At 54.3% G+C, this 26,142-nt stretch overlaps 5 protein-coding genes across 5 annotated transcripts; 4 read left to right on the forward strand and 1 right to left on the reverse strand.

Moving 5' to 3' along the window:
• Window positions 1–3,789: 3,789 nt before the first annotated feature.
• AFT9-1 (Highly reducing polyketide synthase AFT9-1) lies at window positions 3,790–13,862 on the forward strand (the record flags this gene model as incomplete). Its single annotated transcript, XM_036633773.1, has 8 exons — window positions 3,790–4,320; window positions 4,373–4,491; window positions 4,548–4,846; window positions 4,903–4,976; window positions 5,053–5,208; window positions 5,326–12,660; window positions 12,711–13,699; window positions 13,754–13,862. 8 exons carry the CDS (start codon window positions 3,790–3,792, stop codon window positions 13,860–13,862), a joined length of 9,612 nt encoding a protein of 3,203 aa, XP_036500934.1.
• Window positions 13,863–14,453: 591 nt separating this feature from the next.
• Window positions 14,454–15,976, forward strand: ugtA1-2 (UDP-glucosyltransferase A1; the record flags this gene model as incomplete). Its single annotated transcript, XM_036633774.1, has 2 exons — window positions 14,454–14,700; window positions 14,829–15,976. 2 exons carry the CDS (start codon window positions 14,454–14,456, stop codon window positions 15,974–15,976), a joined length of 1,395 nt encoding a protein of 464 aa, XP_036500935.1.
• A 567-nt stretch (window positions 15,977–16,543) lies between these two features.
• Window positions 16,544–18,430, forward strand: patH-1 (Cytochrome P450 monooxygenase patH; the record flags this gene model as incomplete). The annotated part of the gene is made up of 6 exons (XM_036633775.1): window positions 16,544–16,734; window positions 16,791–16,886; window positions 16,944–17,562; window positions 17,614–17,793; window positions 17,846–18,154; window positions 18,218–18,430. The coding sequence occupies 6 exons, from the start codon at window positions 16,544–16,546 to the stop codon at window positions 18,428–18,430; spliced, it is 1,608 nt and encodes a 535-aa protein (XP_036500932.1).
• A 1,445-nt stretch (window positions 18,431–19,875) lies between these two features.
• On the reverse strand, window positions 19,876–21,360 carry CGCS363_v001927 (uncharacterized protein; the record flags this gene model as incomplete). The annotated part of the gene is made up of 1 exon (XM_036633776.1): window positions 19,876–21,360. The coding sequence occupies one exon, from the start codon at window positions 21,358–21,360 to the stop codon at window positions 19,876–19,878; it is 1,485 nt and encodes a 494-aa protein (XP_036500933.1).
• A 2,393-nt stretch (window positions 21,361–23,753) lies between these two features.
• On the forward strand, window positions 23,754–24,242 carry CGCS363_v001928 (uncharacterized protein; the record flags this gene model as incomplete). The annotated part of the gene is made up of 2 exons (XM_036633777.1): window positions 23,754–23,819; window positions 23,877–24,242. The coding sequence occupies 2 exons, from the start codon at window positions 23,754–23,756 to the stop codon at window positions 24,240–24,242; spliced, it is 432 nt and encodes a 143-aa protein (XP_036500926.1).
• Between the last annotated feature and the right edge of the window lie 1,900 nt (window positions 24,243–26,142).

Consider the following 26,142-nt stretch of genomic DNA (forward strand, 5'->3'; position numbering starts at 1 on the left):
AAAGACAGTAGCTTGACGCATGCTGCAGAATCCTCCCTCAGTAACTCTCTAACGCTTGCAGTGATCTGAGTAGCTGTGTCGTGCCAATTCACGCAGTGAACAAGCAAATGTCGAGCCAGCAGTTGCAGAAAACCGACCGCGTCGACGTTTGATGCGTCAATCAATGTCCCGTCAAAAGTTGATCGGAGGGGCTTCATAGGCGCAAACAAGGTAGAGAAAACGATGTCTCGACGTTGAGCATCTTCAAGAACCTCGTCAACGACAACCTCGAGTTGATTGCCTCCATGGTACCATCCATTTACATGGGCAAACTTTGTTGCAAAGGCAGACACGCCTTCAGCTTCGAATGCAGCGAGTTCCTCTTTGGGACCAGAGACAGCCACAACGCTGGGACTTAAGACGGCGGAAACATGAAGGCTTTGTGAAGTCGACTGGTACGATGAGCCCGAGCTGGAAAACCGCGTGGCGCAATGCTTCGACAGCTTTTCTTCCACCTGAGCCGATGAGAGACCTCGGATAACGAGAGAGCATGTTGCATCCAAGTTTCCCCTAACTCCATTGCTATCGGGAGAGCAGTTTGAATTGGCGTTCAGGTTCCGAAAGTGAGAGCGACAAGCAATCCAAAATGCGAGCCTAAATCCTTCAACACCATTTGCGACGAGATTATCGAGGCTGCACGATCGGGCAACAACGGCGGCGGTGATGAAACCCGAAGAGAAGCCTGTGGTCTCTCTGATTCTGTCGAATGAGGCTTCAAAGGGTTCATTGGAACGTTGCGACTGGGCGAGGTAATGGAGAAGTTGACAAAGGTAGATTGTGGTTGCTTGAAGCACTGGGTGTGTGTGATAACGTTCATCCGGCTTGATCAAGTTCTGCGGAAAGCAGAAGGACGTCAAATTGATGCCAAGATCCTCCCGAGATCCGGCGTCCAGACTCTCAACCTCTTGCAGAAAAGCTGCATGACATTTTGACAAGAGGATGCTGCCAGCAGGAGACAACTGAGCGTCTTCCTCTGCGATCGCGGACGCTCCAGGAGAAAAGATAGACGGTGAACCCTGTCCTCCGAAGAGCAGCCAGTAGTTTTCCTTCAACTTAGACATTGATATTGGCGCTTAGAAACGTCTCGATTCCGAAGAGTCTTGTATGATGTATGTCGGCTCCGGAAACGAGTAGAGACAGCTTAAACAAGTTCAAGTGGCATCAGGCCGATTGCGTCCGTCCATAAAATTGAGGATTGGCGTAAAAGCATGAATTCCAGGATATTCGCTTTCTGGGGTTGGCAAAGTCCCCCAAAAGTCGAGGTCATGCTTAAGCTATCGCGACCGATTGCGGTCGATTGGTTCATGGAGTGACGATGCCAAACCCCACCACACCGAGGTCAGCACTACTGTGGTCTCTTGCCATACTGCTGAAGACATGGGTCCTACCTGACCCTGCATGCTTGACGTGGGGTCACTGCAACTCAACACTTTAACGCGGGCCGGAGTCTGCTGCAGTGAGCGGACCGCAACTTCACGGAGCTGACGGTCACATCGGAGTTACAACGATCAACAATACGTGTTTTCTAACTTGAAGGAGAAGGTGGCCCTCGGAGGTTCCGGTGCAGAAGTCGCCGAAATACACTACTGACACGCCGTAACTAGCACGCCATCAGAGTTGTCCGAGCATTCTTTCTGCGTTGCCCGAATACACAGCCTGTCTCTGGTTCTCGTCAAATAGCTCCTTGCATCCTTGGTCCATCTTGGCGCCCAAGTCTAGGACGACTTTTCCAGGGGTAAATGGATAGTCACTTCCGTAGACAAGTCTCCGTTCTCCACCTTGCCCCAGAGTCCGGAGCAGCCCATGGACTTGGTCCGGGAAGGGGAAGCCGGCCATGTCGAAGAAGAACCTTTCTCGAAGTAAGCCCCTGAATTCCTCACTTCTGTTTTCGCCTCCGTTGAAAGTTGCGAAGGCGCCGATGCGATCCACAATGGAGGGCAGCACGCAGCCCCCATGAGACATGATGAAGGTGATGCCGGGGTACTTGGATACCGTGCTTGAGAGGAGCAAGTTGGCTATGGCGCGCGTCTCATCAAACATGAATTCCATCATTGGGCGAGGGTATTCTTCGAGCGGCTTCATCGGTTGCACCTGGCCACCGGCGCTTAGCAAGTTGCATGTAGTCGGATGGATGAAGAGGATGGCTTTCCGCTGATGGAGCCGCTCAAAAATGGGATCAAGGGCCCTGTCTCCGAGATAAACCCCACTTGCGTTAGACATGACCGCGAATCCTACTGCACCTAGGACATCTAGCGCGTAGTCGATCTCTGCATTGGACTCCTGGACGGAAGGCAGTGGCAAAGACGCGAAGAACCCAAAGTGAGAGGGATGCTGTTTGCAAATGGCAGCAAGCTCCTCATTGGTCTGACGAGTCATCCCTGCAGCATGTCGGTCCTGGTTCGGAGTAAGGTGTGTCCCCGGAGACGTTATGCTGAGGATCGACTTGCTGATGTTCAAACTTTTCATCAACGCAATGTGCTCCTCCGGAGTCCAGTCCTGAGACGATTAGAAAGTCAAGCAGCAGGTAAGACGGGATACACTTACAGGGAGGGCTGGCATCCCGTCGGGCTTCTCATGACCGTTATCGAGCGCATATTGACGATACCCCGCAGGTACGGCATGGCAATGAATGTCAATTCGTTCCATTGTAGAAGAATTTGGAGGGTGGGTGTTTCGGAGGATGTCAACGTAATCAACCAGCTGCTTTCCCGACGGGTTGTCGCCGATACAACCGAGTATCAATCAATTCTTCAGAAAGAAATGGGAGTGAGCTTAGCGGAGGCAATATTTCGTAGTGGGGAATAGTCTTGGCCTTCTCCGTCTGGATGAGATCCCAATCCGATGTGAGCATGAGGAATCTTTAACCTGGAGTACCTTTCATCGGGTTCTTCGCCTTTTTTTGTATTCGTATGCGTGTCTCGTTCGACTTTCCTCGGAATCTACGAGATGCCTTCGGACTAACCAGTGAAATGACCCACAAAAGAGCCAGCAACTCGTCGATTGTGTTCGTCCACTCGGACTGACTGACTTGGAAAACCCACAAAATATCGCGTAGTTCGCCAAGATGTTTCTTCGATGGAAGGCTGGAGCCTAGACGAACTGACAACAGTAACCAGGTTGGAGAGGCCCCATGGTGGATAAAGTCGGATATCCGCCACCTCTATCCGTAATGCTACCAGTAAGTTGCGTTGCCGCGCAAAACCCACATCCAGTAAGCTGCAATGGCGAGCTGTCCAGCCCTGCAACGCTGTCTTCCCCGTCCCGAACATCCTTGTCTTCCATCGTGGCGCTGCCGATGTCATCGGTCGGCTCTATATCCGATCCAGAGGGAGGAGGTGTCTGGATAGCAAGATAAAAAACGAGCTAAGCTGCAGAAACCGAAGTAACCTGTCAGCGTCGTACTTTTTGCTCCACTAATGAGCTTGCGGACTGAGCCCTGCAATGGAGTCGGCAACGGCCCGCTCCTAATGCATGACATAGCCGGGGGTCTATTCTGGACTGCTTCGCAGCTATCGTGAATCCTAAGTGGTAAACTGGTCTTACAGCAGCCCACCTATCAAAGGCGTCGGTCGTCACATACGAGACTACCTGTTTCAAAGCAGTCGGTGATGCCGCCTTGCATCACCTTTCGCCATTGACTTGGGGACTTTTACATCTTATTAGCGAAACCAAACTCTGATACAAGCCTTTCTCTGTCATTCACCTCTTACACGTCCAGTCACATCAGATTTCGCCGTTCAGCAAGTGAAAATGGGTGCCAATAGCCAAATCGCCATCATTGGAATGGCCTGCCGTCTCCCCGGAGGGGCTGACAATCCAGAAAGCCTATGGTCTATGCTAGCTGAAGGCAGAGATGGACGAAAAGAAATTCCAAAGGATCGATGGGACTGGAAGTCTTTCTACCACAAGGACACAAACGCCAAGGAGGCCATCAACTTCAGCCATGGATATTTCCTGGATCAGGACATCTCGGCTTTTGACGCCCGATTTTTCGGTGTTCCTGGGGCAGAGGCTCCGGGAATTGATCCTCAGCAAAGGCTTCTGCTGGAGGTCACGTATGAGGCAATCGAGAATGCCGGCATCCCGATCGAAGACCTTCGTGGTTCAGACACTTCGGTTCACATGGCCATGTTTGCTCGAGACTATGACAGAATGGGATATCGAGACACGTCTCAAATGCACAAACAACATAGCACAGGGTCAGGTGACGCCATTCTAGCCAACAGGATCTCGTACTTGTTGGATCTCAAAGGCACCTCCAACACCTTAGATACAGGATGTGTAAGTAATGCGGCGCTGTAGCTTTTAGGATCATACGTGTTAACGTTTCCAGTCCGGCGGCCTTGTGGCGGTGCACCAAGCGTGTCGTACTTTGAAGGCAAACGAAGCTTCGATCGCCCTTGCAGGGGCCAGCCAACTGCTTTTGACCCCCGACCAGTCGATGACCATGTTGTAGGTGTTTCAAGTCCCAAACATTTCCAATACTTTTCACTGACTGGCTCGTTTAGTAACCTCACTAATAAAGATGGGAGATGCTACACGTTTGATGATCGTGGCGCCGGCTATGCGCGAGGCGAGGGACTTGGCGTTCTCGTCTTGAAGCGGCTTGAGCAGGCTATCGCCGACGGAGACGCCATTCATGCGATTGTCATGGAATCAGGCTCTAATCATGATGGCAAGACAGGTGGAATCTTCTTGCCCAACTCGGACGCACAAGAGTCTCTAGCCCGCAGGGTCTACACGAATGCTGGTCTGGATCCTCGAGAGACTCTGTATGTGGAGGCCCACGGAACCGGGACTGCGGCTGGTAAGTTGCAGTTATCTCTCAACATGAGGAGTATTACTGACTGACAACTTATACAGGTGACAATGCCGAAGTCTCGTCCATATCCAAGGTCTTTGGCCGTGAGGCAGGCCGCAAGGCTGACTTGCCCATTGTAAGTCTCGTGAAACCCTCCACTGCCGCTGTCGCAGGCTCACTTTCTGTCAACCTTTGCTAATTATAATTATTAGGGCAGTATCAAAGCCAACATAGGCCACTTGGAGTCGTCCAGCGGCATAGCCGGCATGCTGAAGGCTATAATGGTGTTGAAAAAGAACCAGATTCCTCCGCAGCTGAACTTAATCAACCCAAAGCCTTCGCTTCACCTCGCGGAAAGGGGCATCAGAGTAAGTAAAGAATTGTCAAGCCTCGAAGTTTCGGCCAAAGTCAGCCGCGTAGGCATGGAACGATTGGCAAACAAGTTTCTGATGTTGAATTTGGACTTTGCTGACAATTGTCGTCAGATACCGCTGAAGCTCGAACCTCTTGCACCCAAAGATCACACTGGACCCAGGCGCGCCTCTCTCAACAGTTTTGGGTACGGCGGGAGCAATGCCCACGTAATCATTCAGGCCTATGACCCTACTCCTATATCCAATGGATTCTCCAACGGCGTCAACGGAGTGGGAAAACCGTACGAAACACCCCAGAGACTTGTTGTTCTTTCCGCAAACTCAGAGTCGTCACTCAAGGGTGTAATCGTCAACTTGCGGCGATGGCTGGGATCAGACCTGGGACGTTCGACATCCTTTGACGACCTTGTTTACACCTTGAACGTCCGCCGTTCAAAGCTTCCCTGGCGCTGCAGTGCCGTCGTGTCCAACTCCGAAGAGCTTGAAATGGCCATGGGAGATCCGAGAGTACCCCTGGTCAAGTCTGCACAAGATGTCGGGGTCGCCTTTGTTTTCACCGGTCAAGGAGCCCAGTGGTTCGCCATGGGCCGTGAGCTTTTGTCGGGGTCAAAGGTGTTCCAAGACTCGCTGGCCGCCTGCGACCGAATCTTGAATGATCTTGGTTGCGATTGGAACCTTTTCAACGAGCTGTCGCGCGACATGAAGACAACACGCCTCGGTGATAGCAGATTTTCGCAGCCATCTACAACGGCGATCCAGATTGCACTTGTCGATCTACTCGGTAGTTTCGGCATTCATCCCCAGGCCGTCTGTGGTCACAGCTCTGGGGAGATCGCCGCCGCTTATGCTGCGGGTGCCCTTTCGAAGGAGGACGCTATCTCGGTTGCCTACAATCGCGGCATCTGGTCCGCTGAAGCCAGAAGCCTCAACGCAACAGCTGGTACGATGCTGGCTGTGGGGGAAGGGGAAGACGCCGTGCAGAAGAGAATCAACTCGCTCAGCCGGAGCAGCAGCAAGATTGTGGTGGCTTGTGTGAACAGCCCCGAAAGCACCACAATTTCCGGAGACGTGGAGGCGATTGAAGAGCTCCAAGCCAACCTGGATGCTTCATCTGTCTTCAATAGACGTCTCAAAGTGGATTCAGCCTACCACTCTCATCACATGGAGACGGTGGCCGATTCGTATCTGTCGTCCTTGGCCGGTATGTCTGGGAATGCCCCCAACGAGAAGATTGCTTTCTACTCTTCTGTCACCGGTAACCGGAAACTCTCCGACTTTAAACCTTCCTATTGGGTTTCCAACCTGGTGTCTCAAGTCAAGTTCAGCGCGGCCTCACAGTCGGTCGCAGAGCACCTCTCGACCGCTGATTCTACAGCCAGCAACATCCTCATTGAGATCGGACCCCACTCCGCACTCTCCGGGCCGCTGAGACAGTCTCTGGGCGGTTTCAAGACCTCTTCAGGAGCAGCTTTCAAGTACACCTACCTCTCTTGCCTGGTCCGCAACGAGAGTGCTACGAAGACTATCCTGGCCTTGGCTGGTAGGGCTTTTGAGGCCGGACACTCGACCAAGTTAGATGCGGTGACAAACATGGACAGAGAGCTTACCTCAAAGCCTCGCCAACGAGTTGTCGACAACCTTCCAGCATATCTGTGGGATCACAGCTCTACATACTGGCACGAGTCGAGGCTTAGCAAGGAAAACCGCCTGCGCCCGTTCCCTCGCCATGATCTTCTCGGACTGTACGACATCCACAGCTCTGCCAACGAACCTCGATGGAGACACCACGTCAGCATTGAATCCCTTCCATGGCTGAAGGACCACGTTGTAGAAGGCTTCATCATTTTCCCCGGCGTGGGCTACTTGATAATGGTCATCGAGGCCATGAAACAACTAGCGTATTTGCGGAAGACCCCAGGAAACGTCAAAAGCGTCAGTTTTCGCGATGTCTCCTTCGCAAAGCCGGTCGTGGTTCATCAAGAGGGCGAGAACAAGAGTCGCGAAGTTGAGATGCAGCTTGTCATCAGCCCGCAGCGTCAGCACATGGCTAGTACGTGGGAGTCTTTCCGCATCCTGTCCTACGACGCTGAAAACGACCTCTGGACCGAGAACTGCACTGGTATGGCTTCCTTGGACATCGAACTCGGAGCGGCACAGCCTGCGGTCGAGGAAGTTCTCGGAACCAGCGACGATGGCCTCGGTCACCTCACAAAGTCGGCGGCGGCGGCCGTGTTAGAGCACGTCAGGGCCGCCTGTCTCGAGCCGATCGACACCGCGAAGGTATATCGTGAGCTTGCGGCATCCGGGAACGAATACGGTTCCAGCTTTCAAGGACTCAAAGACATTCGCGTTTCCAAGAACCACGGCTTCGCCAAAATCGTCATCGACGACGTCGCGAAACAGATGCCGGCCGAATACATGCAGCCGCACACCATTCACCCCACAGCCTTCGACGCGATCATCCAACTCGGAGCCGTGGTTTTCCGCCGCGAGTGCGTCGTCGCCCCGATAATGCCCGTGACGCTCGGCGAGTTGTCTATTGCTCTCGATATGGCCAGCAACCCCGGCTCTGAGATATTTGTGGCCCTACACTTGGTCCCGGAAAGCCGACGAGAAGCGGTCGTCGACTTCTGCGCGTATCAACAACTTGAGGATGGGACTTTCCGACCTGTGGTCACGAGCAAAGACATCCGCCCACAAGCCGTTGGCAATGCCGATTCAAGCAACAATCTTTTTCGCCAGAAAACGAGCTACCTGGTGGAATGGAAGCCCGATGTCGACTATATCACACAAACCGGTTTCATGGACCATCTTTCCAGCCGCGATCTCTTCGACGTCGGGTACGGGACGATCAGAACGCAGCCTGCCGAAGAGCAACTGCACCTCAACGATCAAGTCGCGTCAATCTTCATCCGCAGAGCAGTTCAGCGTCTACGTCAAGACCAAGTCTCCGAGGCAAGCAGTCCTCATCTGACGCAGCTCCTCGACTGGATGCGCAGATGGGACGAAGTCGACGCGAGACCGCTTCTGGAAGGGATGACTCCCGAGAAAGAGGCTGAGACCATAGCACAGGCCAGTGATTCCAATATCTTGGGCCACACCTTGACCCGTCTCGGGCCGCAGTACATCGACATACTCATGGGTAGGGCAGAACCTCTCGAGCTTCTCGTGGAAGACAACCTGCTCGGGCGGCTGTACTCCGACTACGCCCCGTTCAGCTGCCACTATGCACAGATGGGCGAGTACATGCAGATTCTCGTTCACAAGGATCCCAACATGAAGATTTTGGAGATTGGTGCTGGTACCGGCGGCGCTACGATGCCGCTGATGGAGAAGAGCGAGCGCGACGGCCAGCTTCTCCTGGCGAACTACACATACACCGACATATCTTCGGGATTCTTCGAGCGGGCGCGTGCGAAATTCAGCAAGTGGGCAGACAAAATCGACTTCAAGACGTTGGATATCTCAAGCAACCCGCTTTCTCAGGGGTTCACTGCCCAAAGCTTTGATCTCATCGTTGCCTCCATTGTGTTGCACGCGACACCCTCTATGGATGACACGATGGCCAACGTTCGCAAGCTGCTGAAGCCGGGTGGTCGGCTTGTTCTCATGGAGCTCACGCGTCTCTCTGCCGCCCACAACGGTATCTTCGGCACACTGGAGGGCTGGTGGTTGTCTCAAGACGGACGAAAGGACGGGCCAGTCCTCACCACTCCTAAGTGGGACAGTCTCTTGAAGCGCCATGGCTTCAGTGGCACCAACCTGGCCATTCCAGCTCATCTTGGCCGTTCTAGGGATATCAGCACTTTTATCGTCAGCAAAGCTGTTGATTCTACGGACACCAGCTTGAGAGCTAGTGTGGTGCTCAGGCATTCAGACCCAGCTCAAATTGCTTTCCAGGATCTCCTTTGCAAGTCCTTGCTTCAGCAAGGCGTTGAGTGCAATCAGGAAGTCTCGAGCAAGACTGGCGGCCCCGTGGCCGACAAGATTGGCGCAGAATCAGACCGATTGTTGATAGTTCTCGACCCCGCCTCTCATCCTGTCCTCCTAGATCCCAAGGACGAAACCTTCGAGTGGACTAAGCAAGTTCTGCTTCAGACCAAGAACATCTTGTGGGTCGGCTTCCAAGATACTGAAGCCTCGGTTGAGAGCGAATCCCGGAAGAACATCGTCAATGGGCTGGCTAGGGTTTTCAGGCGCGAGAACCCCGGGATCCAACTCATCACGGTCGATGTGCAGCAACAGATTCAACCCTCCAGCGAAGACGTACATCACGTAGTTAAAGCCCTAACAGACCTCGCCATTTCGTCGTTCTGGTCAAATTCGGGAGGAGCGGTAGAAACAGAATACGCCATCCGCGATGACAAACTCGTTATTCCCAGGATTGTACCCGACATCCGCTTCGCAGACTTCGTCGAGAGCTCCAACGATGAAAGTCACGATGAGGAAGGCTCCAGAACACTCGTGGATTGGAAGTACTTCGACGACGGCCGGCCTCTGATGTTTGACGTTCGGGTGCCCGGTTTGCTCAACACCATCCGCTTTGTGGACAACGACAAGATGAGCGAACCCCTGGGTCCCGATCAGATCGAGGTCCAAGCTCGCGCATACGGCCTCAACTTCAAAGACGTTTTCATCGCGTTGGGCCAGATGGCCCCCGGCACTGCAATGACCGGCGAGGTTGCCGGTGTCGTTACCGCAGTCGGTTCAGATGTCCAGTCGTTGTGGAAGCCTGGCGATAGAGTCGTCGGTCTGATGGTGGCGGCCTTTGGCAACCGGGTCCGCGTCAACAGCAACGGAGTTGTCGCGATACCCGACTCCGTCAGCTTCGTCGACGCTTCGTCCGTTCCCATCATCTACTACACGGCCTGGTACTCTCTCACGCACTGTGCCCGGCTCGAGAAAGGCCAGAGTGTGCTCATCCACGCGGCCTCGGGAGGTGTCGGCCAAGCTGCCATCCAGCTCGCGCAGCTGGTCGGGGCCAACATCTTCGCCACCGTGGGCAGCATCGCCAAGAAGAAGCTGATCCAGGATCGATACGGTGTGCCGGAACACCAGATATTTTCTTCGCATTCTAGCCATTTCAAGAAACACATCATGAAAGCGACGCAGGGCGCAGGCGTTGACGTCGTCCTGAACTCGCTCTCCGGCCAGCTCCTGATGGACAGCTGGGACTGCGTTGCCCCGTTCGGCACGTTTCTCGAGATCGGCAAGGCGGATATATACGCCCGCAGCCAACTGAACATGGCCAACTTCGAGAAGCAGGCAACCTTTGCGGCCGTGGACACCTCACACATGTACCGGCTCCGTCCGGAGTACATGACGCGAGGGCTCAAGGAGATCTTCGACATGATCGAAAACGGTCTGTTGAAGCCCGTGTACCCGGTCACCACGTACGACATGAGTCGCATCGAGGAATGTTTCCGTCTCATCGCGACGAGGAAGCACATCGGAAAACTGGTGTTGGTGGCCGATGAGAACACCATTGTCCAAGCAACCAAGCCGAAGCCAAAGCCGCTTCGGTTGCATCGAGAGGGGACGTATGTCATCGGCGGTGGTTTCGGCGATCTTGGAAAGAAGATGAGCAAGTTGCTGGCCGAGAAGGGGGCAGGACACATTGTTGCACTGACACGACGAGACGTCGACGCTCAGCAACGGGCGCCATTCGAAGAGACCATCGTCAGGCTGGGTGGTAGACTTCACATCTTCAAGTGCGACATCACAGACGAGAGAAGCACGCTTGCAGCCAGGGAAGAGATTCGCAAGCTACCACCGGTCAAGGGCGTCATCCAGGGGGCACTAGTTCTTTGCGATCACCCCCTCGAATACATGAAGCATGAAGACTGGAGGACAGCCGTGGATCCCAAGGTCCAAGGCACTCTCAACATGGACAAGGCGTTCTGCTCCCCTGAGACGACCGACTTCTTCATCATGCTCTCCTCCGTCACGAGCAAGATCGGCCTGACCACCCAGAGCAACTACGCGGCAGGCTGTTCTTTCCAAGACGCCTTCGCACAAGCCCACGCCTCGAGTGTGGGAGCTTCGGGAACCACCCACTACATGACCATCAACGTCGGCGCCGTCGAAGGCTCAGATCAGATCGCTCGCGCGAGCAGCGACTTTATCCGGTACGGCGGCTCGGTCACGCTCGACGAGTTCTTCGCTACGATCGAGTACGCCATGGGTGACCAGTCTCGGATCGATGGCGCTTCGCAGTGCATCATGCCCTTCGACCGCGACTCGATGGAAGACGGCATGGGACCGGAGGTCCTCAACGACCACCTCTTTGATCACGTTCCCAGCAAGAGAAGGCGCGGCGGCACGGCCAACAATACCAAAGTTGACAACGCGAAGCCCAGCGCGACCCAGGCGGTCCAAGAGGTCGAGACCGTTGCGGAGGCCGAGGAGATCGTCAAGCAGGCGCTGCTCGACAAGTTTGCCGCGTTCTTGGGCGGCGAGGTCCCGGACGACCAACCCGTCGCGACGCTCGGTTTGGATTCTTTGGTTTCCATCGAACTCAAGAACTGGGTTCGACACACCTTCCAGGCGCCGTTGCAGACGTCCGAGTTGAGTGGCGCGCGAAGCATCATGGCGCTCGCCAACCTCATCGTATCGAGAATGGAGTTAAAGTGCAGGGTCAATGGCAAGATGGCCGCCGGCAATGGTGACGCCAATCATCACGGCGGTCAAGATGACACGAGCCTCGAAGCCTCAGGTGAACATGCCAGTCAGCATGGATACGACTGTTGCAAGTTGAGCGCAGAGCTGCCTGTCCAGCCAATTCCCGAGTTGGACGACGCTCTCGATTTCTGGCTCGAAGCGAACGAGCATCTTTACGACCCTGACCAACTTCTCGAGATCCATCAAGACATCGAAGCCCTCCGAGCCCCCGACGGCCCTGCTCGACAGATTCTTGACGGCTTGGTCAAGAAGCATGGCCATGACAAGAGCAATGGCTGGTTGAACGAGATCGTCACGGACGCTCGCTGGTTGTGCAGGAGGTCCCCAATCGCCCCGTATGCCAGCACTATGGGCGGACACCGCGACGCGAAGACTCCTCAGTCGCAGACCGAGCGTGCCGCCACCATCATCGCGTCTTCTTTGTCATTCAAGCGGGCCGTCAAGGCCGGAAAAGTCAAGCCCCTCGAGGTCGCGGGCAGACCAGAGTGCACGTGGAGATGGGGCTGGCTGTTCAACTCGATTCGTATACCACAGCTCAGGTGCGACGCGATGAAGAGCTTCGACTCGGACGAGAAAGACGCCCTCGATCACATCGCCGTCCTAAGAAGAGGCCACTTGTTCAAGGTCATGCTCCAGGACCGGGACGGACAAGACTTGTCGTTCTCTGATCTGGTGGCGACCTTTGAAGAAATCGTCTCAAAGGTTGGTCAGGACCACCTCTGGACTAGCATCCTGACCACAGATGATAGAGACTCGTGGGCTGTTGTAAGTGTCCTTCATGCACTTCTTGCACTGAATACTAACAGTCCTTTCAGATGCGAGAAAAGCTGGCGACGGCGAGCGCTGCCAACGCAGAGTACTTCCACACCATCGACTCTGCAATGTGCGTTCTATGCCTGGATGATGGCTCCCCAGAGACTGGCGAGGAGATTGCTCGACAAGGCTACATCGGCGACGGATCCAACCGCTGGTTCGACAAGGTGTTGCAGTTCTACGTGACATCCAACGGCCGCTCCGGCCAGATCACCGAGCACGGCATCATCGATGGCACGACCCCCGCCCGTCTTCTGGAATGGCTCTCGGCTGCCATGGACAAGCCATTGCCCGAGAGCCCAGCCAGACTGAACGGAAACTCCTCGTCCCACATTGCGCTGCACGAGTTTGTTCTCGAGACGACGCCCGAGGTTGAGAACCGGATCGGGCTCGTGAGAAAACAATACGTCGACAACACCTCAGTCGCAACCTACGTCCGAGAGGAGCTCACCGAGTTCGGGACCGACTTCCTCGTGCGGTCCAGGGTGTCGGCCAAGGGCGTCGTGGACATCACGTTCCAGCTCGCGCTGCGCCTGTTCTTCGGACACAACGTGCCGTCCTGGGAACCCACCAGCGCCGCGCACTTCCACACCGGCCGATCCGATGCTGTTCAGAGAGCGGTCCCGGCCGTCGTTGCCTTCTGCGATGCGGCCACACAGGCGTACCGGCACCGAGAGGAGTCCGAGCAGGCGGGGAGACTAGCCGCCCTGTTGTCGGCCGCGACGAAGAAGATGAACGTCGACATGCAAACCATGCTGAACGGCCGGAGTTACTTGCGCCTCTTCGAGGTCCTAAGCTACCTCTGGCCCGCCGAGGCCAGCAGCACGCCCAAGCCACGCTTTTTGGGTGAGCACGTCTTCTTCGGCAGGCCTCACCCGCCCGTCTTTGCCCAGAGCAACGGCTTGGAGGGAGACATCATGTTCCAAGACTTTGTGCACCTCATGGCGGATACTGACGGGTTTTGGTCAATCTTGGTCCCGGAGAAGGACAGGTAAGCAACCCCAGTCCACGCTGCATGGGATGTTCTAACTCGTCATTGCTGTAGAATTCGCTTTTCCTTGACAGGCGGCTCGCAGGAGCGGACTCGGGCATTTGTTAAGGAGCTTAGATGTGCCGCAAGAATTGTGCGCGGCATTCTTCAGGGGGTTCAGTAGAGTTGGATTATGAGTAGGAGTGGTCAGTTGAACGGAGAGCATCAGTTGGCTCGGGTATCTTCACTCATTTGGCAGGTCAGCTACGTTCGGTAGTATGATTTGAATGTGTAATGTAAGATTCGAATGAGGTTGGCAGCGGAGGAAGCTCTTGGTCCCTCGTTTGGATTGGTAAAGATGAGATTGGACGGTGAAAACCAGGCCAAGCGAGTGAAATGGCGACTGTTGTGAGGTATGTTCTGCCATCTTTGACGAATGATTTTGATGCGAAAGTCTGGCTACTATAAATTGAGCCATTTCAGACTTGATCTTGAGATGCCTTACCACTACCAGACGAGATAGATCGTGGTGTGGAGAGGAAACAGGATAACTCATCAAGCCCATGTTCCATCCGGGGCAGACCTACCAAGCTCAATTTTCCGTCAATAACAGTATGCAAGATGGGTCGGGTATGTACCTTGATATAGCTAGTGCTTATCGGAAGTCCATTTATACCTTATGATGCCGGCTTTCCCATGGACCCTTCAGTTCCCCCCTCTCACACTTGACGCTCATCTTCTTGCGCCCGATTCATACGCTCCCCTACAGCCCGCCATGTCACCTTCTCGCACCACGTTGGAGCCCCTCAAGCCCTTGGTGCTCATCTGCAGCACGCCGGTCTCGGGCCACATCATACCGATGCTGACGATAGCGGAGCAGCTCGTCTCGCGGGGCTACGACGTCTGCTTCGTGACCGGCTCGGGCTACCGTCCACGCGTAGAGGCCGCCGGCGCGTCGTTCGTATCGGTCGAAGGGTACGGCAACTTTTATGACCTGACTTCGTGGGATCTGGACCCGTCCTGTAAGTGCTTCCGTTTTGTCATATGGCGGTGTAAATGGTGTCGATATTCCATGTATCTAATCACTCCAAACCGAATTTCCCCCCTCCAAACTCACCACGGAGCAAACGCTGATCACACCCATCCGCAGGGCCCGAGGGCAAGAAGCACTTGGAAGGCACGGATTGCTTCATCCATGACCTGGTACACATATTCTGCAGATCTATCCCCTCGCAGCACCACGCCCTCCAAACCGCCCTGGGAACGCTCGCCTCGAAGCACCCGGGACGGCCCACCATCCTCCTCACAGAGAGCCTCAACTTCGCAGCCATGCCCATCCTCCACGGCGCTCCGGGCCTCCGTCCCACGGGATACATAGTCATCGGCCTCAACCCCATGATGCTCTCCAGCATCGACCACCCGCCCTTCGGTTCCGGCTTGCCCCCAGATGCCTCCCCGGCCGGCCGAGCTCAGCACGCCGCCGCCAACGCAGCTCAAAGGGAAACCTTCGCCGCAGCCCAGTCCTCCTACGCGGAGGCCCTCGCGAAGCTGGGCGCGGCGCGAGAACCGGAAACCTTCCTCCTCGACGCCCTCTACCACCTCCCGGACCGCTTCGTGCAAATGTGCGTACCCAGCGTCGAGTACCCCCGTTCCGACGCACCCCCGGGCCTCCGCTTCTCCGGCGGCTACCCCAACGGTCCCAAGGACCCCTTCCACCCGCGCCCGGCCTGGTGGCCCGAGGTCGTCGCCGCGAAGGCTGCCGCCCGCAAGCTCGTCTTCGTCTGCCAGGGCACCGTGGCAATGGACCTCACGCAGCTCGTCGTCCCCACGATGGCCGCCCTCGCGGGCCGCGAGGACGTCCTCGTCGTGGTCGCCGTGGGGCGCAAGGGCGCGAGCCTGCCGCCTGGCCTGGAGGTGCCGCCCAACTGCAGGGTGACGGATTACGTGCCGTACGACGAGGTGCTCCCCCACTGCGGCGTCTTCGTCACGACGGGCGGGTACGGGGCGTTCCAGCGGGCGGTTCGGAACGGGACGCCGTTGGTGGTGGCCGCCGCGACGGAGGAGAAGCCGGAGACGGCGGCGAGGGCGGCGTGGGCCGGGGTCGGGGTGGACCTGAGGACGGGGGATCCGTCGGTCGAGCAGCTCCGGCGGGCAGTGGGGGAGGTGCTCGAGGATGGGAGGTACAAGGCCAGGGCGACGGAACTGCAGAGGGAGGGGGCCGGGTTTGACCCCATGGACGTGGTTGTGGGAAACGTGGAGGAGTTGGCGGCGGAGAAGGCTGCGCTGAGGACGCCGTGAAGACCCGCGTCCGCGAATTAGACACACAGAGAAGCTATCCAATGTGATGGGATCAAAGTGTTGACATCATCGTGTTCCTCGTTCCGATACCCTGTCGGCGTGTTAGACCGACTCGGCAGATGCAGTACAGGATGAGGCCATTCTAGGCTTCCGTATTCACAATCCTTCCAGACCGATCATAGCAGCGGGCGGAGCATGACAGGTTACACGAACGCCGATGGCTAAGCTCAATCGGCGAGGTCGCGAGTGGCAATCTAGCCATGCAGTGAGACGGAGACGGCCCTTCGGCTGCACGATCCATGTCTCTTGCAGACCCTCCGAGACCACCCCGGCCAACCCACCCACACCACCACACCAGCAACCTCCGATGGTTACGGGCACGGCATGGGGCCCCGAGGCCGAGATAACCGTACGGATGGCGTGAAGAGAAGGTTGATACCTCTGGGCGTCGTAGTGTTCTGACCCGCCGGTAAGCCAGCAGATATTCACCGGTATCAAAACATCCCCCCGCGATGCGTTCTCACTCGCATCTCTCCGTCGTGGCATCGAGTGAGAGATGTTGTCGAGATGAGCACAACCGGCATGCTGGACCTCTCGCGAGGGACCGTTGGTCTCTGCGTCCTCGTCGTGCTCGCCGTCTCCACACTCTCGAGGTTCTTCCTCGCGAGCTGCCGGCCCAGGAACTTCCCGCCAGGCCCTCGGACAGTCCCCTTCCTGGGAAACATCACCCAAGTACCGAAATCAAAGGGCTTCCTAAAGTGCGTACCCTCAGAATGCATCTGTTTCATCCCCATACTAACAGCGAAACCCCAAGATTCCACGACCTCGGGGCCACCTTCGGCTCCATCATCGGCCTCAAACTAGGCTCCCAAAACTTCGTAATCCTAAACAACTACAAACACGTACGAGAGTAAGGCAACCTCCCTCCCCCTCCCCTTCAACATACCTAACACCCAAAACCCAAAAGACTCTTCGACAAGCGCGGCTCAATCTACTCCTCCCGCCCCCGCACCTACGTCGCTAACACCCTCGTCTGCCCGGGTGACATCCACCTCCTCCTCCTCCCCTACGGCCCCGCCTGGCGCGTCCAGCGCCGCGTAGTCCAGTCCCTCCTCGCCGTCAACCGCGTCGACGCCGTCCTCCCCGTCCAGGACGCCGAGGCCACGCAGACCCTCTCCGACCTCCTCCGCGACCCGGCGGGCTACTACGACCACGTGCGGCGGTACACCACCGCCGTCGTCCTCGCCGCCGTGTACGGCGTGCGCGGCGCCCGCTTCGACTCGCCCAACGTGCGCGCGCTGTACGCCGCGCAGGACGAGTTCACCGCCGTGCTCGAGCAGGGGGCCACGCCGCCGGTGGACGCGTTCCCCTTCTTGAAGATGGTGCCCGCGGCGCTGGCGGGGTGGAAGAGACGGGCCGCGAGGGTGAGGAGAGAGCAGATGGGGTTGTATCTCTCGCTGGTGGCGGGGACGAGGGAGAGGATCCGGGAGGGGAGGAGCCCGGATTGCTTTTTGGGGGAGATGCTGAGGGATCAGGAGAAGAATGGGTTGGATGACGAGCATTTGGCGTACCTGGCCGGGAACCTGGTGTGTATCGACTGGGAAGCTAATGTCGTGCGTGTTGCTGATAGTTTGCAGATGGAAGCCGGCTCGGATACCACGGCTTCTACGTTACTATCCTTCCTCCTCGCGATGATCAAGTACCCGAAGGAGTTCCGTAAAGCACAGGAAGAAGTCGATCGGGTCTGCGGCCCCCTGCGGTCCCCGACGTCAGAAGATATCGGCCGTTTACCCTTCATCGAGGCGTGTATGAACGAGGTGACACCCTCCCCTTCCCCCTTTTCCCCCCCAAAAGCTTCACCTAACGCAGAACCTCCAGACCCTCCGCTGGCGCCCTGTAGCAGCCGGCGGCGTCCCGCACATGCTCACGCAGGACGACACGTACCAGGGCTACCACCTACCCAAGGGCACCGTCCTGGTCGCCAACACGTGGGCGATCCACTACGACGAGGACGAGTACGAGAACCCGGCCGAGTTCGCGCCGGACCGCTTCGTGAGGGAGAAGTACGGGACGCGCGACCCCGTCGACGAGAGCGCCGACGACCACCGGCGCGTGCTGTATGGGTTCGGCGCGGGCAGGCGGGTGTGTCCGGGGCAGCGGCTGGCGAGGAACTCGCTGGTGAGTGGCACTAAGCCCTGAGTCGTAATTCCGAGAGCTGTTGTGACTGACTTCTACCGATAGATATTGAACATGGCCAAGATCGCGTGGGGGTTCGATCTCTCGCCCGGGGAGGGGGAGGTGGACGTCGACGTCGGCACGGCGTACACGGACGGGTTTCTGATCGCGCCCAAGAAGTTTCCGATCACGATCCGGCCGAGGTCCGAGAGGCATGCTGCGGTGATTGAGGAGGAGCAGAGGAGGGCTGAGCCTTTCTTCGCAAAGTACGCGGCATGACTCAACGTATAAAATAGTTTTATTCTTTATACTTTCCATAACCACCTCAAGAGTGGTAACCCTCACCTGTTATGTTATGCTTTTATATAAGTATACTTCTGGTTATCTGAAGTTTTATCCAGGTTTCAACTGTCCGTGTAATCTTATGTTGAGGAAGTTTCATAGCCTACCCTATAAGAGGGTTCACAGTAGATAAATCTAGTAAGAGCACTTCGGCTAGTGCTTCGTCCAGTAAGAAGATCGTAGTATGTACCTAGGGGCCTGGAATAACTACCTGTACTGAACCTAACTATAGCTGCTTATTATAGCTCTTAGTATTATATTAACGATAGCTTTATTACTAGTAAGGTTAATAGCCTTACCTATATAACTTATAGAGATAGCTTTATAAAGTTAGCTATATAAAAGCTTATCTTAGCTATATACTTAAGATACTACTTACGCTAAGCTATAAGCTTATTCCTTATTATATAAACTACTTAGATTCCTATAACTTATAAGTAAATTACTTAGATTCCTTTATAATATATTCTATCCTACTTAATCTATAGAGCTTTATATTATAGAGCTTTACTTAAAGTATACCTTAAGATATTAGAATTAATACTAACTATAAAGCTAGCTTTACTATAATTAATAAAATAATACCTTTTAATATATAAAGCTTAGTAGATAGGATAACTATAGCTATATCCTATTTTATAGTCCTAAAAGCTAATATTATAGCTATAGCTTATACCTATTTACTATAGTAAATCTTACTAGAAGAGGTAGCTATATTTATTATTAATCCTAGCTATTATATATATTTTAATAATATCTTTAGTAGGGCTATATAGCTAATAAGTTAACTAAGCTTAAATTAAGGATATTACTAATAACTATAGAACTATGAGGATATTAGCCTAGTTAATAAAAAGCTTGGACTGTGGTAATAGTATAATAGCCTCTGAAAACGTTATAATAGATATTAGCTTTAGAGGGTGTAGTATAAGCTATAAAGAAGATAGCTAAGTCTGACGATAGAAGGTATATATAAGAGTTAGAAGAAAGGTTAAAAAGTTAAAGAAAGTTTACTTCTATAGTAATTAAACTAAGTTAAAGTTATGAAGTTGTTATTAAAGTAATATTAAAAGTAATGAGATTATAATAGCGTATATTGCTGCGTATGTAGGGGGAAATAGGACTGAAGGGCGATAATCATGTGACCAGTAGGCTGTTAGCTGAAAGGGTAAGTTGGAGGTCGTTACAGTATAGGTTCCAAGTAAAAATCACAGTAAGTGGCCAGAGGCCGTCCGTGTAATCTTATTCTATTGGTCTGAACTGAACTCCGGCGGGCTCTTAGACTGCCGCATCACATTTTCCAAGTTCTATTTGTTGTTAAAACCTGCTTCTGATCACATAAGATATCTAATTCCTTTAGTATACCATAATCACTCTATGTCCTAAACTCCTTCCGGTGCTGGATTCCATGGACGCATGCTTTGCCGCCAAGCATCGCCGTGAAGGTGAGCCGCCTCAACAGCCGTACAATACGACTCATCAGAGACATCTCGATGATCTTTACGAGTAGGATATCCACCCCAGCCTAAAGTATATGAGTCAAAGATAATGGCCTGGGGCTCCATGACTTCATCTCGGTAGACGGTGCGGTACATCGCCCACTCCAGCTGAGCCTTCTCGTCAAAATAACCATCTCTGACATCTACGGCGAAAACCCGATCTCGTGGTTCGACCGCATGCCACTCCCCCACCTTGAAGTCAGCACAGGAGTGGCAATTTATGTCTCGGCCTCTCTCTGAAAGCCGTTTCAGTCGACAAGTTTTCATCCAACAGTTCATGCCAACCCGGTGCCTAGAAGGGCATTTGATTCGCATCGCCGCATGGCCTTCCAAAGGCCATCCCATCTCCTCTTCACAGATAGCACACTCCCTGTCCTCATCTGAAAGCGCAGCGATTTCCTCCTCTGACAAAGGTATCACAGTATTTTGTATCGCCGCCGCGCTCGCAAACTCGTCTTCCCGATGAAGCGAGCGGTTTCGGTGGAAATAATGATGCATCCCTAGCATCCGCAGCTGGTCGAACCAGGCATCACCGCCAAATCCCACAGGTTCGCCGAAAAGTAGTTTCCTTTCGGACATCGGGCGTGCGCCTTGCCTGCAGAGTTCAGCAAGCTTGTTCGCGCAGGCCGGCGTGAGCTGAGGATCTTTGCCCCAATCCTCCATTTCGAAGAATAAGATGTTCTTGAATATGCGCATGACTTGAAACATGCGCAGGAACGTAAGGCCACAGTCGTTGATTACCAAGTTCTTTGCTGTGTTGATGAGACGCATACGGAAATTCAACTCGATCTCCTTGACAGAGTCATATTCGTTCCCGTAGTGGCCGAGAAACTTTTCGTACCATGCTTCGATGCCGCCTTCTTTCATGTTCCAATCATGTTCCATGCTTTGGCTCATTATTATGTGCGCTTTGTCGTTGTCCCAAATGTCCATAAAAAAGGGGATGACCTGGATTTCACCGACCGACGTCGGCCGCTTCAGGTGATTAAGCTGGCTCAAGTCAGGCTGCCCTGCCATCTTCGCCATTGCTTCATCGCGTAAAGTGTGGCCTGCGTTCACCGGATCGTCCCACGCGTATTCCTTCTTTTGTTCGTTGACGTAGACTATTTTATCTCCAACGAGCACTGGAGTAGGATATGTGCCTTCTCTGGGGTAAAGATAGGTTCGAGCAACAGTCTGTCGCATTGCTACGGCAATATTGTGTAGCTCCGGCTCCATGTTGGTCCTGTTGCAATCGCATAGGCCACCCTTGTCGAAATGATCCTTGCTGAAGCGGCAAGCCATTTCCATCTTCGACGTGCGGTAAAGTTGGAGATGGTCCTCATCGGCGGGGATAATAGGCCATCTTGGGACTGTTGATGTTATCATGATGTCGCACAACGCTTGTGCGTAAGACATGGTGGCCTCCTCTTCCCGTGCACTTCGCGGGTTGACACCCGTCGGCGCTCCTGATAAAGGGCCTTGCCATCTGCGTGACAATGGCTTCGTGACGGGCTCCACGAATTTCCCGGTACAGTTATGGCAGGGGAAGGAGTATTTCTCGTCACACACGGGGAGAACATCTGGTTTGATGCAGAGTTCGTAGAGGGGATTCGCGCAGCGGACGAGGTATTGATGAGTGTGTGTGTCAACGGCGCCGTTGGCCTGGCAGGAAAAGCGTCTGCTCAAGAAGATACACATTGTCGCAGCAGTCAGTAGTCGAGGAAGAAAGAAGACTAGTGGAACTGTGCTGTCGAGAATGGTCAAAAGAGGAAAACGAAATAAAAAAAAACACAGCAAGAGCATGTCGCCTTTAAGAATGGCCCGCAAGGACCCTTTTCACCTCGAGTATTCTGATTTCATCGCCACGACCGCAAACCACCAGTGTCTACGACTTGTAAGGGAGGCATTCGAAAGTCCCCAGAGCAGGCCTGAAGAGGTGATACGAGCCATTGTCTTTGGGTTCTTCAGGGTAATGGAGGAATTGGGTAACTCGCAGTCTTTATTGCCTTTCTTCCACAATAGCGAGGGCCTCTGATACAGCATTGCCTGTTGTTGATAGAAGCATTGCATCTTTGTCCCAAAATTCATCGTCGAGAGGGACATACACGTAGAGGAATATATGCTAGCCCGGTTCAGATTGCAAGTTGAAGGAGAATCGCAGCCGCGACGAAAATAGGAGCTCATTGTCTCGGTACGTCTCCGACGGCACCTACAACCTGACAACAGCCCTTGCTGCAAGTCATTGTACATGGGCAACACATGGCACTTGCCGAGTGCAGCTTCCAGTGTGATAAGACAGATACTGTAAGATGAATTGTCTTCTTTCCCCAGGCAATGTTGGTGCCCAATAGGTTTGGAGGCGAGAGAATGCAGGGTGCAGCTGCAGGCGGCATGTCGTGGTGTAGGCCGAGTGGCTGGTAGCACAGCTGCACAGTCGCCCTGTCTTCTCGGCAAAGGGACCTTAATCAATTGATGGAGAAGGGCCGTTGGGTTCCAAGCCATTGAGGTTGGTGAGGTGCAGCTGTCTCGATCCGGTAATGTCAGCATCGAACATGCGGAAGGGAGCCGGTGCTTGCCGGTCATGCTTTCAATCAAGAGCGGTGGTGGAAGCCATGCAGGAGGAAGGTGATGTTGGAGAGAACAGAAGGGAAGAACAACAGCCCACACAGCTAACTGTTGACGGATACAGCGCTACGGGAGCTTAGTCAGGCGCCCTATGCCCCGGTAAGACAGCACGCCAACGTACCTTAAACTGCATCGCCAACTTGACCCCTTCTCCTCCTAATGCGCCATCCATGACTTTCCATCACCTCTGCCCCTTGTCAACATCGTTCAGCATCGCTTCCGAAGCCATGGAAGAAGACGGGATACTCCACTGCTCCATCAAAGAAGCTTCAACTAGACCCGTCTACTTCGGAACTCCATGACCGATCCCACGCTTACCGCGACGATGGCGGCCCATTGACCCTTCGATCGTCTTGATGCCCAACGGCGGCTTCACGATTCAAGCATTCGTGGCGAGCACTCCCGTCATTTCCTCAGTTCTCATTCTCATCGTCGCCTCCGGATTTAAATTGGCGACTACTGGGTCTACACGAAGGAGGCGATCCGGCAGACTTGCCAGTGCAACTGCTGCAGTCAACCCCAAGGCATCAGTCCATTGCAGCTCGATAGCCTCACCTGACGCGACTGGCAGCCCTCAACTCCCCCACGACACCACCAGCAGGAACACCCCCAGCTTGGGCTGTGGACGGGACGACGAGTGCGGGAAAAGCTGCATGAGGGAACCATGGTCGCGCCTGCAATGAATCCATTGGTTTGGCGACTGCATGCGGCACGCATAATCGTGGCCAGCCTGCCTTTGGCCAGCTGCATCTTGTTCTTGTTTGGACGCGGATATACACTCTTACACTCCCTCCACCTCCGCATTCGCTGCGCAGTGCCACTCTTGCATGTCTCCTCCCCGTTTCCAACCTCTCAGAAGCATCACGGAATGCTCATCAACTCACGCGAGATCCCAATGGGCACGTCCGGCGCCCATCCATGTGCCCGTGCCGCTCTTCCTGGAGGCAAACCCAAGGTTAAATATGCTTCTCGCTCCTCAACGAGGCATCGTGCAGCCGTCTTTGTTTGTTTTATTTTACCCAGCATGTTTCAAAATGTTTCTTTTCTACATTCGTGGTGTCTATACGTTGTAACTTGGTAATTATCCTGTTGTATTCTAGTCCATTCATATTCACCTCGCTGCCAAAAGCACGCCACCCCCCTCGCCGCCCTAGATGTACATCCCACTTCCACTCCCCCGAGCCTCCGGGTCTGAGGCTGAGAGGCGTTCGCCACCGGTTGTACGTTGGACAAAAGTCGTGGCCCCTGGTCTTTCGGCCCCTCTTACAAAGAGACAGGTCGGAATTGCAGGGAACAAGACTACCAATATCACAGTCGGTGTTACAGTCGGGGTTGCCATTCTAATCTTCATCCTCGGCTCGATCGCCTTCCTCTACTTTTACCGACAATCCCTCAACCGCATCAGTCGTCGCCGACGCCGACAGCGCCGTCATATCTATCACAAGACCGTCAGTTACAGAAGCTCCAATAGAAGCTCCAATAGAAGCTCCAAGAGCTCCTCTACGAGCGGTCCACCGCCTCCGGGCCCGCCTCCGCCGCCGTCAGCTCCACCTTCCGCAGCCCCTGCCGACCCTCCGGCCGACCCCCCGGCCGATCCTCCGGCACCCCCTCCACCTGCTGCTGCACCTGCGGATAAAGAGTGATATGGCCATCTTTGATGTTTCGTGAAGCGTGGCGTCGAGTGCAGGACAATCAATATGTTGGTTTGCAACCTACCTACGAAACCGTCCATTGTGCTAATCTGGTTACAGGTCTTTCTGATGCTTGTGTACACTGACATGATGTAAGTTAGGTCGTTGTTTGGGTCAGGAGTTTGCTTTGAGCGGGAGTTTCACGGCATATATGAACGGCGATACCAGGCGCCGGATGAAAATAGCCATGTACAGTCGATTGCTACGTTTTCCCATCGCTTTCTTTGCCAATTGATTGCAGCCTTTCATCTTCGAAACACGGTTCCTCCATCCCTTATTCAAGCAAACATCTTCACAGCCCAAACCACGAGCTCCCATTATGAACAGTCCAGATCTATTCTTAGCCCGGTGAATCGGAATGTCCAATCTGCCTCGGAACTGTTGCATCAATCGGCCGCCATCTCATTGTCATCCAGGGGTATTGGCCCATCGCCAGCTGCCTCCCTCCTCAGATCCCGGCTCCCGGGCTCAACGCCGCAAAGAGCATCAAAGAACGAAAAACAGCATTCGTTGCAGCCCACTTCCATGTCGTCATCAGCATCAGAATAATTTTCATCCATAAATCGCTGCAGCGGGAACATGGGATCAACGCCCCAGCCGATCTCTGTCCCTGGGTCCATGTCCCCAGGCGGCGGCCCATAATCGACGAAATCGTCACCCATCACCCCCATACCGACCCCGATGCCAACACCACCTAGCCCCATTCCCATGCCCATACCGGCTACCGGTGCCGGTGCCATCGGCATGCCAACCCCCATGGGCATCTCCATCGGCGGCATCGGCATGAATCTCACCTCAACACCGCGAGACTTGCCACGGCCATTCTTGCTGGCCCTCTTCTTTGATTTTGCCTTCTTCTTGGCCTTGGCCTTCTTCTTTGGGCGTTTTTGATGGTGGTGGTGAACTCGTCTGTGGTGATGATGTGTCCACCTGTGAGTATGTGGGATTTCGTCGCGATGTGCGAAGGCAATATGTCCATGAGTATGTCCCCGTGTCGTGGGGTGTGCGTGATGCATCATCGGGCGTTTATGTGATTTGTGGTGATGTTCGTGGTCTCTTTTTTTGGTCTTCTTTTTGGGTGAGAAGTGGCAGTTGAAGCAATAGTATATGATGGCGCACGCGAGCACGGCTGCCAGGAGACAGCCGACAAGCCAGCCTGCTACTCGTCCACCTTCTGCGTCGCGGCGAGAGAGTCTGTGTAGTGTAGTGGCCGTGTCGATATGTTGAAGAGAGATAGGGGCCATGACGATACGGGCAACTTTGAGCGTAGGAAAGCCTGGTGATATTCATTCTCATCATGTAACCAAATATCGGGCTTCTTGCTTCTCGTTCAAGTCGCCAACATCGAAATTCTGCCCTGCAACTCAAAGATCCTGGCATGGCGCATTATGAGTCTTAAGTCTTCACACCATCACAGCCTGCTAATGACATACCGAAACGCAACTGTGAACCTGATGCCGGTATCAGACCTGAAGCGCCAACAATCAACAATCAACATGCGCCAATTCCTAAGATCCGAAGTTCGTTTCATGCACATGCACAAACTCAGCAGACGGAAAGCCGGTTCCAAACCACCGGAGCCCGCAGCGTAACGTCACACATCCGCCTCCTGGTATCCAGTCACCTCTCTTCATGTGATGCAAATAGTCATTGCTGACTCTACTCCCCCCAAACACGAACGGGAATGGGGGGAAAGACTATCTATCCTATCCTACAAACATCACGGGTATCTGCCAGCCGCTACGTTCCGAAACCCGGGGTCTCCGTCCCCTCGTCTGCAAACTCCATGCTTGTAGAAACCAGTGGGTATTCCCGCCCCTATGCACGTAAAAGCAAATCTCGTATCAAAACA

The sequence above is a fragment of the Colletotrichum siamense genome, assembly GCF_013390195.1.
Source record: "Colletotrichum siamense strain Cg363 chromosome Unknown KSG_Cg363_contig01, whole genome shotgun sequence".
Lineage (NCBI taxonomy): Eukaryota > Fungi > Ascomycota > Sordariomycetes > Glomerellales > Glomerellaceae > Colletotrichum > Colletotrichum siamense.